At 52.4% G+C, this 16,098-nt stretch overlaps 1 protein-coding gene across 4 annotated transcripts in view; it reads left to right on the forward strand.

Moving 5' to 3' along the window:
- The window catches only part of ARHGAP22 (Rho GTPase activating protein 22), a 67,377-nt gene that overhangs the window by 34,372 nt on the left and 16,907 nt on the right, over window positions 1-16,098 (forward strand). For 2 of the 4 annotated variants that reach the window (XM_045568230.1, XM_045568233.1), the window contains exon 2: window positions 3,989-4,117. In XM_045568230.1, the coding sequence (XP_045424186.1) occupies window positions 3,989-4,117 (129 nt within the window). Of the gene's footprint in view, window positions 1-3,988; window positions 4,166-7,775; window positions 7,887-16,098 lie in introns of those variants that run through there. The other 2 variants (XM_045568229.1, XM_045568231.1) reach the window with 2 other exon arrangements.

A 16,098-nucleotide genomic window follows, 5' to 3' on the forward strand; every position in this document is an offset into this window, starting at 1 on the left:
AGAGTTTGCAGGGCAGCGTACTAAACAGGAAAGAGCTGTGCACAGAGAAAACTCCCTTGAGAATACAGCTGAGCACTCATCACCATGTGCATGTGAGGAAACTACCCAGGGTTGCAGGAAGAACCACTAGAAAGTATTAGAGGCAACACCCTGGCACAGGGCAGGGAATGGAGTCTGTTTCCAGCTGCCAGACTGGAAATCCTCGTGGCTGGTGAGACGTAGCATAGCATACACAGACGTGTTTTCCCTCAGTAGTGGGGGATAATTAGCTCTACACTGAGCACTCTGGATCCACCTAGTAAATCTTAGAAGCAAAATCTGTAAGGATCAAAGTCTTTCCAAGAACCTAACTTCATCCCAGAAAAACACTCAAGAATATTTATAGGGATACAGAAATATCCAGCATCCAACCGTTTTAAAATCACAATGTCTGGCACCTAATCAGGAATATTAGGAATGCAAAGAAGTAGAAAAAGATGACCCATAATGAGGAGAATAAGCAGTCAATTGAAACCAACCCAGAAATGACACAAATTTTAGAATTAGCAAAGACATTAAAACAGTTTTTATCACTGTATTCAGTATGGTCAAAAAGTTAAGTAGATACATGAAAGATTTTTTTTAAGAAAAGATCTAAATTAAACTTCTAGAGATCAAACCTACAATGTATGAGATAAAAAAATACACAGGATGGCATTAATGGCAGATTAGATTGAAAGATGAAAAGATTAGCAAACTTGAAGACATAGCAATCGAAACTATCTGTGTTAGTTTCTGTTGACACTGTGACACATTACTACAAACTTCGTGACTTAAATAACACAGATGTATGATTCTGCAGGTCAGAAGTCTGACACAGGTTTCACTGGGTGTAACTCAGGGGTCCGCAGGGCTGCGTTCCTTTCTGGAGGCTCTAGGAGACAGTGCATTTTCTCGAATTGTCCAGCTTCTAGAGGCCGCCTGCATTCCTCGGCTCCTGGATCCCTTTCTCTATCTTCAAGACCAAAAATGACAGATCAAATCCTTCTCACCTTTGTATCACTCTCTCCTTCTGCAGTTACATCTTTCTCTGACTCTCTTCTGCCTCCTTGTCCACTTTTAAGGACCCTTGTGATTACATTGGTCCCACTTGGACAGTCTAGGATCATCTTCCTGTTTTAAAACCAGCTGATTAGCAACCTTAATTCTCCTTTGCTGTGTAACCTAACCTATTCACAGGTCCCAGGGGCTGGGAAGGGAGTGTCTTTTGGGGGCTACTATTCTGCTACCACACTATGCAAAAATAAAACACAGAGAAAAGAGAATTTAACAAACATAAACAGAACACCAGTGGGATAACTTCAGGCGGCCCGATATACATGTAATTGGAGTCCCAGCGGAGGGGAGGAGGTGGGACAGAAAAACGTATTTAAAGTACTAACAGCCAAAATATTCCAAATTTTATGAAAACTATAAACTCACAAATCTAAGAAGTTCAGTGAATTCCAAGTACAGAAAATATGATGAAAATACACTGAGGCACATCATAATCAAATTATCCCGAACCACTGAAACAGCAAAAAGACACCTTATATACAAAAATGAGGATGACAGCAAATTTCTCGTGAGAAACCATGCAAGCGAGGAGATAGGAGCCTCATTGTAAGTAGAGATTTCTTAAGCAAAGATTTCTTAGATATAACACCAGAAGTACACTGAAAAAGACAAAATTGATTAATTGGACTTTGCAAAATTAAACACTTCTGGTCTTGGAAACATACTGTCCATTAATAGAATGAAAAAAAAAAAAAAAAACAAGACATGGTCTGGGAGAAATATTTGCCAAGCATGTGTCTGTTAAAGACCTTGTATCTAGAATATGTCAAGAACTCTCAAAACGTAATAATGGCAGATAAACAGCCCATTTAAAAATGGACAAAAGATTTGAAAAACTGTTTCACCAAAGAATGCACACAGATGGCAATCCAGTATGTAAAAAGATGTCCAACATCATCGTCATTTGGGAAGTGCAAATTCAAGCTCAGTGTTATGTCCCCACACACCTGTGAGAAAGGCCGAAAGCAGGAAGACTGTGCCCAGTGTTGGCGAGGAGGGGTGGAACTACCCTCCTGGCAGGAATGCAAAATGGTGCACTTTGGGAAACAGCTTGTGGCTGTCTCCTAAAAAGTTATACGTATATAAAAATATGATAAACAAACGTGCATACATAAAGAAATACCTACAAAGTTGAACACGCAGGTTCAGAGAACATGGGGCAGAACCCTGGGCAGGGGCACAGCTGGGCGTGAGGGCATCTGCCAACCTCTGGGCAGGATGGATCCGAGTTTTGTGGGACCTGGAGCTTATATGACTTGGGTAGCCCTCTTTAGGGAAAAGACTTTAACAATGGAAATTCAAGATTAGGCACAAAAGTGAGTATTTATGACGAACGAGTAACCACAACACATTCCTGGAGCTGTGATCTCCAGGTTCCTGTCTTCTGAGTCGTCTCGAGATGCTTTTCTACGAATGCTTATGTAGGAAAGTTTCCTGGTGGCATCTGGCGTCCCCTCCCCTCCTAGGACACTCACCCCTTCCACCCCTCCTAGCCCATGAGGTGTGCAGAGCCACCGTCCCCGAGGCTGAGCTGCTCCCGGGCGGCAGCCTCAGTGGCAGTGCACGCACGTGGGCTCGTCTGTGTGCTGAGGGGCTGCAGGAGGCCTCGGGTCTTGGCAGCTCACCACCCTGCTAAGCTTCGGGCCCCCCACTGCCCAGCCCCCAGGCCTTGCTGTGGCCCCCTCAGTGAGGATGAGGATGCTCCCCTACCCTTGCTCCAGCCCTCGGGGCAGCCTCAGCAGTTCCCCAGTTGTCAGCCGAGGGGCGGCGGGAGGGGACGTGCAGCAGGGCAGATCCCAGCGCCGGGAGCTTGAATCCCTGGCTCTGCCGCTCATTAGCCGTGTGAGTTCAGGCGGTTACTCTATGCCTCAGTTTCCTCATGTGTAAAATGTGGAGGTAACAGTACCTCCCTCATGGGTCGTGGAGATTAAAGCGCCCCAGGAGGGCAGGTGTGTGTGTCAGCCCTGATCACAGGAGAGTCACGGGCACCAGGCGCTCAGTAAGCTCTGCTCCTGCCGGTCCCGTCTTGGTGGCAGCCTCCAGCAAGGTGCCCGGACCTCACAGCGCTCCCTACCTGCCCTGCCACCCCAGGAACACGGGTCTCTGGGAGTCACACCCCCGCAGTAGACAGTCCTGGATCGGGGCTGAGGTTGTGCGACTTCAGGCAAGTAGTTGTGAATTATATCTTATGGACGTGGGGGAAAGCTTGTTCTGGAAAATCCCCTAAATTACTCATAAAGTTCGATATAAATGATTTTATGTACGTCCCAAAGATTGATTCACTTACAGGTGAAAACTTGAGGACCACGAGAACTACCGTAGGGGAAAAGTCAGTCCCTAAGCAGCTGTCAGAGGTTTCCTGTCCTGCCTTTGGGCATGGACCCAGTGTCTAGCCGGGAGAGTAGGGACAGGTGAGAATCCTGGGCGCTGTGCTCCATCCCAGCTTAACGTCCAACCTCGGTAGCACCGATACCCACGGAGACCGGCCTCACCATCAGGATGGGAGGGGAGGCCGTCACGTGGAGCCGAAGTCAACCGTGCACAGTGACGTTGAAGTGTGCACTGGAGGTGGGCAAAGCTGATAGAAAACCACGCTGCTGAGGCCGCTCTGGGGCATTGCACTTCTCTGAGCGGGGCCAAAATCCGCATGCTTTTTTCCTAATAGTTCCCTGAGATGCTTCGAATGATTCTAGTTTGATACGGAACAGTAACAAAGTGAGGTGCTGGGCGAAAAGAGAGCTGTGCTGTGTGAGGTGTGAAAGGGGTGGGCTGGGCGTTCTGGGAGGGCACCCTCGCCCCCCGGGGCTGGAGTGCTCCGAGGGCGGAGAGCCCTGCAGCGGCCCCAGCGGCCCGCGGGGACCCTGTGGTAAGCCTGTGTCTCCCTGTCTTGCAGGTGGTGCCGGCGAGCGGGAGAAGGTGCCGGCCAACCCGGAGGCGCTCCTGCTCATGGCCAGCTCCCAGCGCGACATGGAGGACTGGGTGCAGGCCATCCGCCGGGTCATCTGGGCCCCGCTTGGCGGAGGTACTGCCCGTAGCTCGCGTGCCCGCCCTCTAGAACCCTTGCCTCCAGGTAATCACGGCCCCTCTCGCTCGGGACTTGCTGCTGCGTCCTGTGTTTCTGGCAAGCTGGCCCTTCTGATGCCAGCGCTCAAGAGTCACCCATCCCACTAGTGTCCCGAGCAGGCCCTGGCGCGGGAAGTCAGGCTGACTTTCCAAAAGCGTGCCCTCCTCCCACCAGGGTCCTGGGGCTTCTGAGAGCTTGCCCACTGCGTCCAGATCCCCTGCTGGCTGCTGGGTGGGCGTGAGGGGTCTGCTCATGCAGCTTCACATCAGACTTCTGGGTCTTGCTTCCTTCCCCTCTGCTGGCCTTACTGCAGCCACATGGGGACGCTGCTCCGGTCCCCAAACCCACTCCCTGTCCCTGATCTGAAAGCAATGGTTGCCATTTGCTTACTTCCTCCTTTATTCAAAAACATTTATTGGGTACCTGAAACGTACTGGGTCTATTCCAGTCATAAGGAATTTAGTGGTAAACAAACATACCATGTCTACCCTCCCTCTTCTCCGTTCTCTGTGGGAGAGAGACAGTAGACAAGGACATGTGTCTCATGATGGTCGATGGTGAGAAATTCAACAAAGCAAAGTCACGCTCAGTGGGAGGACAGGGGATGCTGTTAGGTGGAGTTGCCCAGCAGGCTTAACAAAGTGACCCGGACAGCCAGGCCATGCTGGGGAGGAGCATCCCGGCAAAGGGACTGGCAAGTGCAAAGGCCCTGCGGTAGGATTCCGCTAGGGGAACACGAGGCATGGCAGGAGGCCAGTGGGTCTGAGGGAGTGAAGATGGGACAGTGGGGGCCTGAGGTCAGGGAGGAGGTTGCCTGGGCCTTAGGCAGGGGTGGGGATTTCAGATTTTGTTCTCAATGCAGTGGGGCACCAGGAAGGCTCTGAGCAGGGGACACACAGGACCTGACTTAGATTTATAAAAAGGCCCCTCTGGCCACCCCATGAGGAGAGAGCCATAGCAGGACAGGAGTGGACACAGCAGGCTGGGACGGTCACATGGCAGTCTCGTGGGGCAGGCATGGTGCCGAGTGGTCAGCTGCAGGGGCGTTCTGAAGGTGGGGCTGCCAGGTGTTGCCCGCAGTCTGGACGTGGGGTGTAAGAAAAAGAAAGATGGCTCCCAGCCATACAGCCGCTACCTCTGCAGGCTGGCGTCCATATAATGTCACCGTGAAAACAGCTTTCGTGATGGGATCACCACGCCGCAGGGGGCCAACACACCAACTCCGCGGTCAGAGTGGACACCAGGAGCCTGAAGGCTGACCGGGTTCTGACCACACAGCCATGGACATCCTCTCTTTCCTACAGTGTTTGGCACACAGTCCAGGCAGGGATGGACACTCACCTTCAGGGACTCCGAGCCCATCTCCTGGTCTGTAAGCCCCCTCGGCCGAGCCCCTTCCTTCACTCCTCCCCTCCCCAGCTCTCCTCTCCCCCCTGGGCTGTGGCTGCCTGACCACCCTTCACTGAACCGTAAATCCCTTGCGTAGAAGAGCCAATATGATGTTGAAAGTTAAGTTGTTCTCCTGGGCCTCATAAGTGGTGTCACACTGTCTGCTGTGGCCTCCCTGTCCCTTCATGATCGCAGCACATTTGACCCTCAGCCCCAACTTAATGGCCTGGGCAGACCTGAGCCCACCCAGGGATTTCTGCTGCCTTCTGTGGGCTTCCTTTGACGTGAACCAGCGGAACAGAACAGAGCCCAGAAGCAGGCTCCTGCGGAGCTGGACTGTGATTTACAACAGGTGGCACCTTCAGGCACCACGGAAAGGAGAACGTTGTCATCATGATCTTGGAGTAGAGAAAGATTTTGTAAATGGGTTATAGAAAGCACTAAGCTACTAGGAGAAGATCGATAAATGGTATGACAGAAAATGAGCATCTGTTCTTTTCTAATAAGCATCTGTTCTTTTAAGCATCTAATCTTAAAAAGCAGATTAGGAGAAGGAAAAGACAAGCTGTACGTTAGAAGAAGAGTTTGCAACGCGCACGACCATCAGACCACTCACTCCCCAAACTCCCGCACGAGACAGAGAAGCCAGCAGACGCCTGGGCAAGAGACTTGAACTTCCCCAAGGAAGAATCCCTCGTAACCAGTGAACATAGGTAACAGCGCTCAGCCTCGTCAGCAATCAGGGAGGTGCAAGCTAAACCACAGCGTGATACTTCTACTCCCCCACCAGCATGACTGAGTGAAAAAGACAGATGGTTTCAAGTGATGCTGAGGACAGAGCTACAGACACTTGCACATAGTGCTGGGGAAACCGTGTGGCACTGTCTGCTGAAACTGCTGCTGCGCTCACCTGTGTCCCAGCAACTCCACACAAGACGTGTCCCAAACAGAAGCATGTGCACAGGTACACAGGAGTCTCAGACACCTCGGGTGTTCACGGCTGCCTTGCTGAGGGTGGCCCGGTGCCAACCTGAATGCCCAGCAACAGTGCGGTGGATGAATGACTGTGACTCAGTCCTGCAGCAGGAAACTGTGACAAGAATGAACCAACTACAGCTCCACCACCAACATGCATGGATCTTAAAAACAGTGTAGGACTAAAGAAGCTAAACAGACAAACCCAAAAAACATGCTGTGCGATTCTATTTAGATAAAGTTGACATACAGGGCAGAAGTAAACTGTATTTGTGGATAGAGAGGCAGCAAAAACATAAAGAAAAGCAAAGAAAGGAATGCCTTGAAAATCAGGATAGTAGGGAGGAGGGAAGAGGTTAAGATGAGGTTGGGGACAGGCATAAGGTTTCTGGAATGTTCTCTAGCTTGACTTGGATAGTAGTTACATAGGTGTTCCTTCTACAGTAAATGTGCTCGTCTGCATGTTTATGCTTTACATACGTTTCCGAATGTGTGTATACTTCCATATATAAAAGCTCATAAAAATAAATAAAACAAAGAAGAGGAACTAGGCTTCAAAGGGGCTAGATAACTTGCCCAAGACGATACAGCCAGTTAGGGAGCAGAGCTGAGAAACTAAGGTGGATGTTCTGACCCCAAAGGCTGTGCTTTGTCCTGGCCGAAGTGTCCCGTCCAAGAGCAGCACTGGCCGCACGTCCATCTCCCTCTCTGCCTGTTCACGACGGGAACCCTCAGCAGAATCTCACATGGGACCCAGGCTCGCCCCTCTCCCAGGCCCGGTGTTTAGCCGCCCTCCCAGCCTGTGTGCTGACGGACCCCTGAGCATTGAAACAGGAACTGCCATCAAAGGCGCTTACCTCCTTTCTCCCAGAAGCACAGAGGAAATGCAGAAATCCCAGGAGTTAGCAACCCTGGACGTGTCTGGGCAAGCATGGCACTCGCAGGTGGGCTCAGGCAGCCCCTGAAGGTTTCTTGGCAGAGCAGTCATTAGCCTGGGTCCCTGGAAAAGGAGGCTTAGAGGATCAGTCCTCCTCTCGCTGTTTCATAGCGCAGCCAGTGAGCCCTTCGGTGTGTGTGTTCTGGCAGCGGGCAGCGTGCCTGCCGCAGCAGCGAAAGCCCGGCCTTCCCCGCGAGACGACAGGGCCAGGCCGAGGGCCGGAGGAGCCTGTGCTGCTGACCGCCTGCCTGCCCAGATGTGGCCCAGGTGGAGTGCACATTCATTCAGTCACTCGCGCAGCCAGTCTGCCCTGGATCCGGGGGCTGGGGAGACAGCAGGGAGCAGGAGAGACAAGGCCCCTGCCCTCGTGAGCTCACGTGTCAGTAGAGGAGGCGGATGACCAGCACACTGAGCAAGCCACCGTAGGTAAGACGGTGGTGGGCGCAGCAGAGACAGAGGAGGCAGGGCGAGCTGGAGTGACGGGGTCGGAGTTTGGTGACTTTGGAATAAGAGAGATGAAAGGTTGAATGACAGCACAGGCAGAGGCAGGCGCTCCGTGCTGGAAGAGCAGCGGGAGGCCAGTGTGGCCCAAGTAGAGTGGGCGAAGAGGAGGGGAGGAGAGCGGCCAGAGAGGGAGCGGGGCCCTGTCATCACGGTGGGGCCAGTGGCGCCTTGTGGTTTGGAGCAGAGAAGTGGCAGAGCCTGACCCAGGTCCTACCGGGATCCCTCTGGCTGCCATGCTGAGAATAGACCAAAGGGGGCCGAGGAGGAAGGGAGGCCAGTTAGGAGTGACTTTCCCAACAGTGCAGGTCACAGTGAGGGCAGCCTGGCCCCGATGGTGGCGGCGATGAGAAGTCATTGGATTCTTGATTTATTCTGAAGGTTGAGCCGGTGGTATTTTCCAGCTGGGATGGACAAGAGGTGCATAAGAATGAATGAGAGAAGTGAAGGGTAATTCTGGGGCATTTTTTATCTAACTAAGCAATTGGAAGGATGGATTAGTCATTAACTGAGATAGGAAGACCATAGGAAGTGCAGTTGTTTGGAAGGAAGATCTTAGTTTGAGATACCTATCAAATGTTCAAGTTTAGATGTCAGGTAGGTAGGTAGGTATTTAAGTCTAGAGGTCAGAGGAGAGGACTGGGCTGGAGACAGAGTTTGGGGGCCACAGGCACATAGGTGGGGTTTGAAGCCAGGAGGCTGGATGACACACCGCAGAGGGGCTGGGAGGGAGCCCTGAGAGGGAAGGGGTCCGGAGCCAAGTGAAGAAGGAGCAGCAGGGATCCACTGCAGCAAGTGCTAGGGACAGATCAGCCAGAGGGGCACTGAAGTTGGGCACATTCATTGATGACTTGAGCAAGGGTGGCTTTGGTGGAGTGCTGGGCATGGCCTGAGAGTAGTGGGCATGGGAGAGGATAATAGGAGGGGAGGTGGGGTGGGAACATAGCCAACTCTTCCAAGAAGTTTGCTGTGAAGGGAAAGAGAGAAACAGGACAGCGCTGGAGGGGAAAGTCACGTACAGAGGGAGTTTATTTTTTAAGTTGGAAGACCAAACAGCATTGCAAAAGATTGACAGTGCAGGAGGGAGAGAGAATTATTGCTGGAGCACCAATATCTCTTCAGATATAGATGCAAAAATCATCAACAGAATACTAACAGTGCATTGAATGCAAAGAGTTATACACTATGACCAAATGAGATTTATCCCAAGATTGCAAGGGTGATTTAACATCTGAAAATCAATTAGTGTAATACCCCCCAAAAGGACAAAAACACCTGATCATCTTAGTAGGCTCAGAAAAAGCATTTGATAAAATCCAGCACCACTCAATGATAAAAACACTCCAAAAACTAGGAGTAGAAGGGAACTTAGCCTGATAAAGGCCATCTACAAAATCCCCACAGATAGTATCATATTTAACAGAGGAAGACTGGATGCTTTTCCTCTAAGATCAGGAACAAGACAAGGATTCTTGCCCTTACCTCTTCTATTCAGCATTGTACTGGAGGTTCTGGCCAAGGCAATTAGGCAAGATAATGAAAAAAACAATGCAGCCAGATTGGAAAGGAAGATATTAAAGTATCTTTATTTGCAGATGTCATGGTCTTGTATATAGAAAATCCTAAGAAATCCACTAAAAAACTATTAGAACTAATAAAAAATTCAGTAAGGTTGCAGGATATAAGGTCCACATATACAAATCAGTTGTATATGTGTACGGTAGCCATGAGCAAACTGAAAATGAATTAAGAAAATTTCATTTACAATAGCATCCAAAAGAATAAAATACTTCAGGGATAAATTTAACGAAAGAAGTATAGAAGTTATACTCTGAAAATAACATAGCATTGTTGAAAGAAATTGAAGAAGAACTAAATAAGTGGAAAGACATCCCGTGTTCATGGATCGGAAGACTTGATGTTGTTAAGGGACAAACACTCCCTAAACTAATCTCTGAACCTCGGTGCCCCGTTCAGGGAAAATGACCCCAGGAGAACACACGGGGCAGCACCTCCTTGCCATCCCTTTCTGAGAGGAGAGAGAATGGGGACAACAGTCATGTGGTCCCCAGGGCTGCCTTGGCATCTGGTAGGTGCTTGAACATGTGCATTCCTTGCCTGGCTATCTGGAGAGATCTGCAAGCCCCTCAAAACCTGGAATTTTCTGTGCATGGGAAGGGACTTAGCCACACCCATTGCATTACAGTGTGAGGAGGCAGGGTGAGGTTTGGCAACAGGCTTGGTCTAGGTGTATTCTTCCTCTGTCACTTGCTTGCTGTGTGGCCCTGGGCACACCTCTTACCCTCCGAGTCCTTGTTTGCAAAATGGGAAAAATAATATCTTTTTTTATAGGATTGTCGTAGAATTAAGAGAGAAAATGGGCATATAATGCTCAGCACTCTCTCAGCACTAAGTAGTCTTTATTCATTCAAAAAATGCTTATTGAGCATCTGTCATGTGCAGGCAGAGGACACAGCAGAGAAGAAAACAGAGTTCAGCGGACTTTTCAGTGGCATTAAGCCTAGTCACATTGTTGTACAGCCATCACCACCGTCCGTCTCCAGAACTTCTTCATCTTTCCGAACCAAAACTCTGTCCATTAAATGATGACTCCCCGATCCGTCCTTCCCCCAACCCTGGGCTACTACCATTCTACTTTCCGTCTTTATGCACTTGACTGCTCTAAGTACCTCTTGTGAGTGGAATTATATAGTATTTGTCCTTTTCTGACTGGCTTATTTCACTTTGCATGATGTCCTCAAGTTTCATCCACGCTGTAGCGTGTGTCAGGATTTCCTTCCATTTTAAGGCCAAGTAATTTGACAGTGTGCGGACGTGCTGCACTTCGCTCATCCTCGCAGCTGCTGGTGGACGCTGGGTGCTTCCGTGCTTCAGCCAGTACGAACAGCGGTGCTGTGAATATCCGTGTGCGGGTATCCCTTTGAGTCGCTGCTTTCAATTCTTTTGGGTGTATACCTAGAAGTGGGATTGCTGGATCATATGATAATTCTATTTTTAATTTTTTGAGGAATCTTCGTACCATTTTCCACAGCAGCTGCCCCATTTTATGTTGCCACTGCCAATGGACATTGTTCCAATTTCTACATATCCTCACCAACACTTTTTGCCTTCTGTTTTTTGTTTTTGTTTTTATAGTAGCCATCCCAGGGGGTGTGAAGTGGTATCTCATTGTTCAGACAAAGTGTTGAAAGAGGTGGGAGAGTGAGCCACAAGGACATCTGGTGGAAGTGTGCCACACAGAGGCCACAGCTTCGGCAAAAGCAGGAGAACATCTGATATGACCCAGAACCAGAGCAGAGGCAGAGGGGCAGGAGGGACTGAGGGAGGGGACAGATGGGAGCCAGAAGGTAGAGGCCTCCTGCGCCCCTGTCAGGACCCTGGCTTTTACTCTTAGGTGAAACGGGACAGGGGCATTGGAGGGCTTTGAGCAGAGGATGTCGTGATCTGATACATGGTTTGAGGACGGCTCTGACTGCTGGCCCGGGAGGCGCAAAGGGAAGCCGGAAACATGTTTGCAATAATCGAGACAAGAGAGGGGGTGCTTTCATTGTGGACGGGGAGGTGACAGTGATCAGATTCCAAATCTGTTTTGCAAGTAGACCCAATAAGCTCCCTGATGTGGGTGTGAGGAGGGAGCAGTGAAGGCTGACTCCAGGGTGTCTGGCTGGGCGGCGGGAGGACAGAGCTGTCACGAACTGCGAGGGGAGGACTCAGCACGGGGCAGGTTTGGGAGACTGTGGCAAGGCCACAGCTGTTTGAACATGTCCGAGTCTGAGGTGTCTTTGAGTCATTAAAGCAGTGGAGATCAGGGCAGTTGGACAGGAGTCTGGGGGCGGTTAGAGCTCAATAATTAGTAGTGTGGTAACTATTCCACCTACAGGCCCTTGGGCACCACCAAGCACAGCCCAGAAGCTGTTGGCCTCAGCCTTCCTCTTGGCAGCACAGAGCAGCAGTCCTGGGGCAAGGAGCCCAGCTGGGGAATGGTGTCCCTGCCCAGAGTGACCACAAGGGGCACGAGGGGCCAGGCAGCAGGCCTGCAGCGGTCATTGGACCTGCACTGCCCAAGCCTGCCCCGGCTGGCTGTGCCTGGCTCTCACAGGCCTCTGGAGACTTGACTCTGACCCCTAGGAGCTGACTCTCGTGCCCTCGTGGGGGGAAGGAGAAGGGAACAGAGACAGCTCCCTGAGGCCACAGGCCAGGACACCTGACATTGAAAAAAATCCAACCTTGGGACAACTTGGCAGGAGGACATAAAGCAACCTTGTTAGGCAGCTGGCAGTGATCATCATTTGCTGGAATGACGTTTCCAAACAGGCCAGGCTGGCAGTGGTGAAGCCAGAGTTCCTAGTGGACCACTTCTCCCCAGCACTGCATGATCCATGTCCTGCCCTGCCCTGCTGGGAGATTCAAGACAGAGTCTTATCTCCAGTTCCTGTGAATGTCAGCCTGCTTGTGGCCTTTCTTGGCAGCCCTTCCAAAAAGGAAGAGAAAGGACTGTTGCTGATCCTGGCTGGACCTTAGGTCACTAAGCCAACAGAAGGGACACTTGAGCCCAATTCTGGTGCCCCAACCTATTCTAGTGGGCCCCAAGAGTCCACATGCCCAGGTGGAGGAAGAGATATTCCCATAGGCCTTGGCCCTTGTCCAGGCTCATAGAGGGCAGGTGTGGCCTCTTCTGAGTATAGGGATTGGTTCACGGCACCCTTGGGCCTCCTTCCCTGCAGCCCTCAAGGCTTCTTTCAACAAGAGCCCCAGAAGCCTAAGAGCTTGGACCCCCAAAGAGGGGAAATGACCTCCAGCTACAGCCCCTACTGATGAGCTGCCACGGAGCTGGAGGCCGGCTGTTTACCAGAGCCGCTGCCTTATCTTGGGAGAGCCTGGCAAGCCAGCTGGGATGATTTATGGAGGGCTGCTCACCACTGCTTCCTGCAAAGTTCAGGACGCTAACTGTTCAACTGCCTTTAACCACCTTGCCAGTTCGTTAAGTCCTTCCCTTCCAGCAGCTGTGATGAGAACTGCCTGTCAGCTCGGCCAGCCTGGCTCAGTTTGTGCTAAGTGGAGCTCAGATCACAGGGCCAGAAAAGAGTTTGCCCCAGTTAGTGCTGAGGTGGGAACAAACCCCTGGTGACCCCAGCGTTTCCCATGCTGGGCTCTGCATCCCGAATGAGCCTGCCAATAGCCCTGTGAATTCAGTCCCCTTACCCTCCCCTTTCAGATGAGGAGACAGCAGCAGGAAGGCCCTAGTGATCCAGGTCACAGAGTAAGTGGGAAGCTGGTGTGCCAACCTAGGTCTGCTGGCGCCCAGACCCCAGGTGCCTGCTCTAGAGATGCCAGGAGGCCTCAGGGTGTCCTGTGGTTGGGATCCCTGGCGGCCAGCTTGTTCCAGGCAGCCTTGGAGGACTTCAACCCACACTACTCTTAGACAAAGGGAGGGAGCTCATACTTGCCGTGGGCTACTGTTGCTCTGGGTTTGATACGCTCTGGAGGGGCAAACCCAGAGAGGTTCAGCAACTTGCCTGACACTACACAGTGGGGCTGGGAGCAGGGCCAGCCCTGAGGGCAAGCCCATCCGTGGATGCTGTTGCCGAGTAGGCCTCAGAGCACCATGCCTTTTAGATCTGAGTTCTCTCACTGGGGTAGTGGGGGCAGAGTATAATTAAGACTGAGGGCAGAGACAGTTCCCGAGGTCCTGGACCCCAGCCCCAACCCAGGGCCTGTTGGACACAAAGCTCAGAGATGAGAGCCATCCACACTAAAGAGGTCAGCTGTCACCTTCGCTTGTGTGAGAGGACAGGCCCTCAGGTTCTCAGCTCCCCAGCCCTGCCCCAAGAGGGCAGTTTAGTGACTACCACCGTGCACCCATCCCCAACAGGCCCCGTGGTTAAAAACCACCCCAAGGTGGAGTGGGTGCAGCAGGGCCAGGGCTTAACTGGGAGCTCATCCATCATGGCAGTGCCTGTGGGAGCTTTCTAAACGGGCGCAGTGCAGACCCGTCTGTCTGTAGAGCCCGAGTGGGGTGGGGGGGTAGACTGGTAGGTCTAACTCTGACCACACAGGTGGGGAACCGAGGCTCGGAGGGGAGAAAGCAAGTCAGTGGCAGAGCCCTCCTGCTCCCCGAGAGAGTCCCACCTGCACCCAGTGTAGGCAGGTGCCTCTACTGAGCCCCTGCCCCTTCTCTTTAGCGTGGACAGGGCTGCTCAGACCCAGCCGGTCCCTGGGCCATGGGGACACCCAGGCTTTGCTGGTAGGTTTAGGGCACCATGAACTGCCCTTCCCATCTTTATGTTTACCTGAACTCTGGGAAGGCAGAAACTGAGTGTCGTCCACCCACACTTAGTGTCAGGGCCAAGACTGGGCAGCCTGCCTGGCCTGGGGCACAAAATTTAAGGGGGCAGCAAAGAACTGAGTCATCAGGATAAATATTTTATTGTAGTATTTTTTAAATGAAAATTGATGCAAAACAATCTATTGTGCTAGGTTCCTATTGCTGCTGTAACAAATTGCCACAAATTTAGCAGCTTAAAACAACACAAAGTTATTCTTTTCCAGTTCTAGAGATCAGAAGTCAGAATCTAGTCTTCTGGGGCTGGAATCAAGGCGTCCACAGGGCTGTTTCTTCTGCGGGCTCCAGGGCAAAATCTGGTCCTTGCCTCTCCCACCTAGAGGCCGCGGCTCCGTCACTCTAGTCTCTGCGTGTGTCCTCACCTCACCTCTACCACCTTCTTCTAACACCCTCATGATTACACCGGCTCACACAGCCCTCGTCACGTCCCCAAAGTCCCTTTTACAGCGTAAGGTAACCTAGTCACAGGGTCCAGGGATTAGGACAGAGACATGTTGGGGAGAGGGCACTGTTTATTCAGCCGATCACATTCACGATAAACAAGATCTGAAAACTGGAAATAAAGACAGGGTGCATGGATGAGATTAGGGTGACGGGAGTGAGACACTCAAGGCCTGTGAAAGTGCAGGGGCTGATCTTGTCTTTATTTTAAATTTTGATTTTTGTTCATCATGGATTTTTTGCCTTAATTTTTATTCTTAACATATTGCAATAAAATATTTATCTTGGTTACCGAGGCTTTGGGTACCCCTTACATTTTGCACCTGTGGTGAGCACAGCTCTTGCCCCACCCTAGGCCAGACTCTACTTGGAGCAAGAGGCCACCAGCCCTGCACACCCAGCTTGAAGATGGGCCCCACCCCTTCCAGCCCCAGGACCCCTAGGTCCCTCCCTTACCGAATTCTGCCCACGGAGCCCTGGGACCCCCGTGCACCCTGCTGTTGTTGCACAGCCCCCCAGCGTTGCCTCTGTCCACCTGCCCTCCTGGTGTGTGCTGTGTTCCTCTTCCGGACCGCCCCTCCCCCGGTCCTCACGCTTGGAAAGTATGGACTGTGGGCTCTTCCCCCAGTCCTGCCCTCAGAAGGACGTAGGCTGTACAGAGCCAATTTAGGTTTGACTGAAGATCCATCACTTACCAGAGGTGTGGCCTTAGGCAAACCACATAACCGAATGGGGAGTCGATACTTGCTCTCGGGGTGCTGCCTAGGCAGGGCCGGGGCAGGGGGCCTAGAGCCCCGACCCTAGAGCCAGCAGCCTAGCTTTCCGTCCCGCTGGCCCGGGACCCACGTCCTGGGGCAACGTTGTCCCGCCTGTAACACCGGCCTCGCAGGCTGAGGGCCAGGCTGAGGGCGGCGGGGACGCTCCTGCAGCCGGTCCTCCGCAAAGAGGAAGGGATTCCTGCGGTGCCTAATTAGGGAAAGGGGGTCAGATGTTTGAAACCGAGCCCTTCCACCGGCGACTCCGGGCGTGGCATCCCAGGCAAATCCGGGCTCTCCCTCGCCCGGGGTCCGGGCCCGGGGCGGGCAAGACGCTACCTGCGCGCGTGCCGGGCATTCCAGCCGCCGCCGCGCCGCCGCGCCCGGGCGCGCCGTGGGCCCGATGCCGGCCGCGCGGGCCTCCTCCCGGTGCGGCGCCTGCCCGCGGCCGCCCTGCCGCCTGCCCGCCTGCTGCGCGCCCGCCGCCCCAGGTAGGGCGCCCCTGGGCCCGCAGGGGAAGCGGCGTCCCGGCCCGGCCGAGAGGCGCTCGAACCCGGGACGGCGGCGGGCGAGGAGG

Source organism: Lemur catta, chromosome 14 (genome assembly GCF_020740605.2).
Source record: "Lemur catta isolate mLemCat1 chromosome 14, mLemCat1.pri, whole genome shotgun sequence".
In the NCBI taxonomy this organism is placed as follows: Eukaryota; Metazoa; Chordata; class Mammalia; order Primates; family Lemuridae; genus Lemur; species Lemur catta.